This window comes from Terrapene carolina, unplaced genomic scaffold (genome assembly GCF_002925995.2).
Source record: "Terrapene carolina triunguis isolate 2854851 unplaced genomic scaffold, T_m_triunguis-2.0 Scaffold16759, whole genome shotgun sequence".
Classification (NCBI taxonomy): Eukaryota; Metazoa; Chordata; order Testudines; family Emydidae; genus Terrapene; species Terrapene triunguis.
In genome coordinates this window covers 1-1,676 of record NW_020681110.1, presented here as the reverse complement: position 1 = coordinate 1,676, position 1,676 = coordinate 1, and the positions used below count along the sequence as shown (strand labels likewise).

General features: G+C 66.3%; 1 protein-coding gene across 1 annotated transcript; it reads right to left on the bottom strand.

Annotated features, from left to right (window-relative positions):
• Positions 1-234: 234 nt before the first annotated feature.
• Positions 235-1,671, bottom strand: LOC112123646 (aldehyde dehydrogenase family 3 member B1-like; the record flags this gene model as incomplete). The annotated part of the gene is made up of 3 exons (XM_024222236.3): positions 235-377; positions 1,227-1,393; positions 1,644-1,671. Coding segments are annotated over 3 exons (338 nt in total), but the record flags the coding sequence as incomplete, so codon positions are not given.
• Between the last annotated feature and the right edge of the window lie 5 nt (positions 1,672-1,676).

Here is a 1,676-nt window from a genome sequence, read left to right as displayed (position 1 = left end):
ATGGTAACCCTAGCAGTGTGTGCGCTATGCCCTGGGCAGAGATGCTGGGCCCTGCTCCCAGCCCATGTCTCTGCAGGCAGCTGGGTCAGCAGTGGGAGGCCACACGCTGCACAGCTCTGGGCTGCAATGGTTGGAGCTGGTTAGAGCCAGGCCCCGACGTTCCAGGAGCCCCATGGCAGACAGGCCCCTTCCCCGGGCTGTGCATCTAGTGGCCCCCAGGGGGTCGGCCCCCGCCCGGGGGGCAGGGAACAGGGGTTGGCTGGGGGCCCAGACGTACCAATCCCACCGAAGGGCAGCGAGATTAGCGTCATTTGCATCATGGTGTCGTTGGCACCAAAACCGCCGCTGCTCGTCTGCTCCAGCACCCGGCGCACCAGCTGGGGGGAAGCAGAGATGGGGAGTGAGCGAGCCCCATTCCCGCCTGATACCCACCCGCAGCTCCCCCCAATGCCACCCCATCAGCTGACCCGGAGCCCCTCCCACACAGCTGCTTCCCTCCGGGAGGGGCGACCAGGCCCGGGCGGGGTGTGGGACACTGGGGCAGTCTCTCCAATTCCTACCCAGCCCAGCCATGTTCTCCAGCCCGTCCTCTGCTGCCCCCTTGCCCTCACGGTTACGTCACTGCCCAGGCAGGTGAGGGAGTTCAACCCTCACCTTGTAACAGCCACGCTCCTCCCCACGTCTCCCACCAGGGCGGTGCACTGCATGTTCACCCAGGACAGTCAGCCCGACTTAGAATCGAAGGGGCTGCAGGCACCAGGGCAGCCTCTGTTACCCACCAGCCAGTGCCATGCACACAGGGTGACTCTGCGGCTGGGGCCCTGTGCTGACCCCTGAAGGGCCCCAGTTCTGTCCTCACGACTGACAGAGACCTGGGCTGGTTTCATGTCGGTCGTACAGTCTCACAGTGCCACCCGCGTCTGGATGCTCTCACTCCGCTTCACAGGGGTGCAGCTTCGGCCTCTTCCCAATCTACTGGAGTGAAGCCCAGCGCATCTGCTCCCGAACCCACCCAAGAGTGTTCACACGGGGGGCGGCTGCCCTGGGGTGCAAAGCAGAGCCGTTCTCCTGTGGCGACTAGCCCCAGGGTGGGGGGGTCCACCTGCAAACACTGCCCCCTCCTGGCCCAGCAGTGAATGGGTGAAAGGCTGGTTCCAGCACGGAGCCTGCCCTGGGTCCGGGCGTGAGTCCTCAGCCAGAACTCGCCCTAGATCCCTGTCCCGCACCTTGCTGTCGGAAGCGAAGACGTACAGGGCCAGCGGCCGCTCCCGGCTGTTGATGAAGGCGATGGCTTCGTCCACGTTGGGCACGGTGACGATGGGCAGGATGGGCCCAAAGATCTCCTCCTGCATGGCAGGCTCCGATGGCTGCACGTCCGCCAGCACCGTGGGGGCTGTGGGGAGGGGGGGGCATCACTCACTGCACAGGGGCACATGGCAGCCCTGACCCGCCATGGGTCTGCCTCCATCCAGCCCTGCCCTGCCACTGGAACTCCCCACAGGCCCTGCCCTGCCACCAGAGCTCCCAGCGCTCATTTCTCCACCATCGGGGCTCCCCCTGCCCTGCCTGGATCCCTGGATACTCAGCCCAGAGCCCCACGCCGTGGCATGGGTCCCCCAGAGCCCTGGGGGCGGGGCCCTCACCGATGTAGCGCTCCCTCTCGTCCGTCTGCCCCC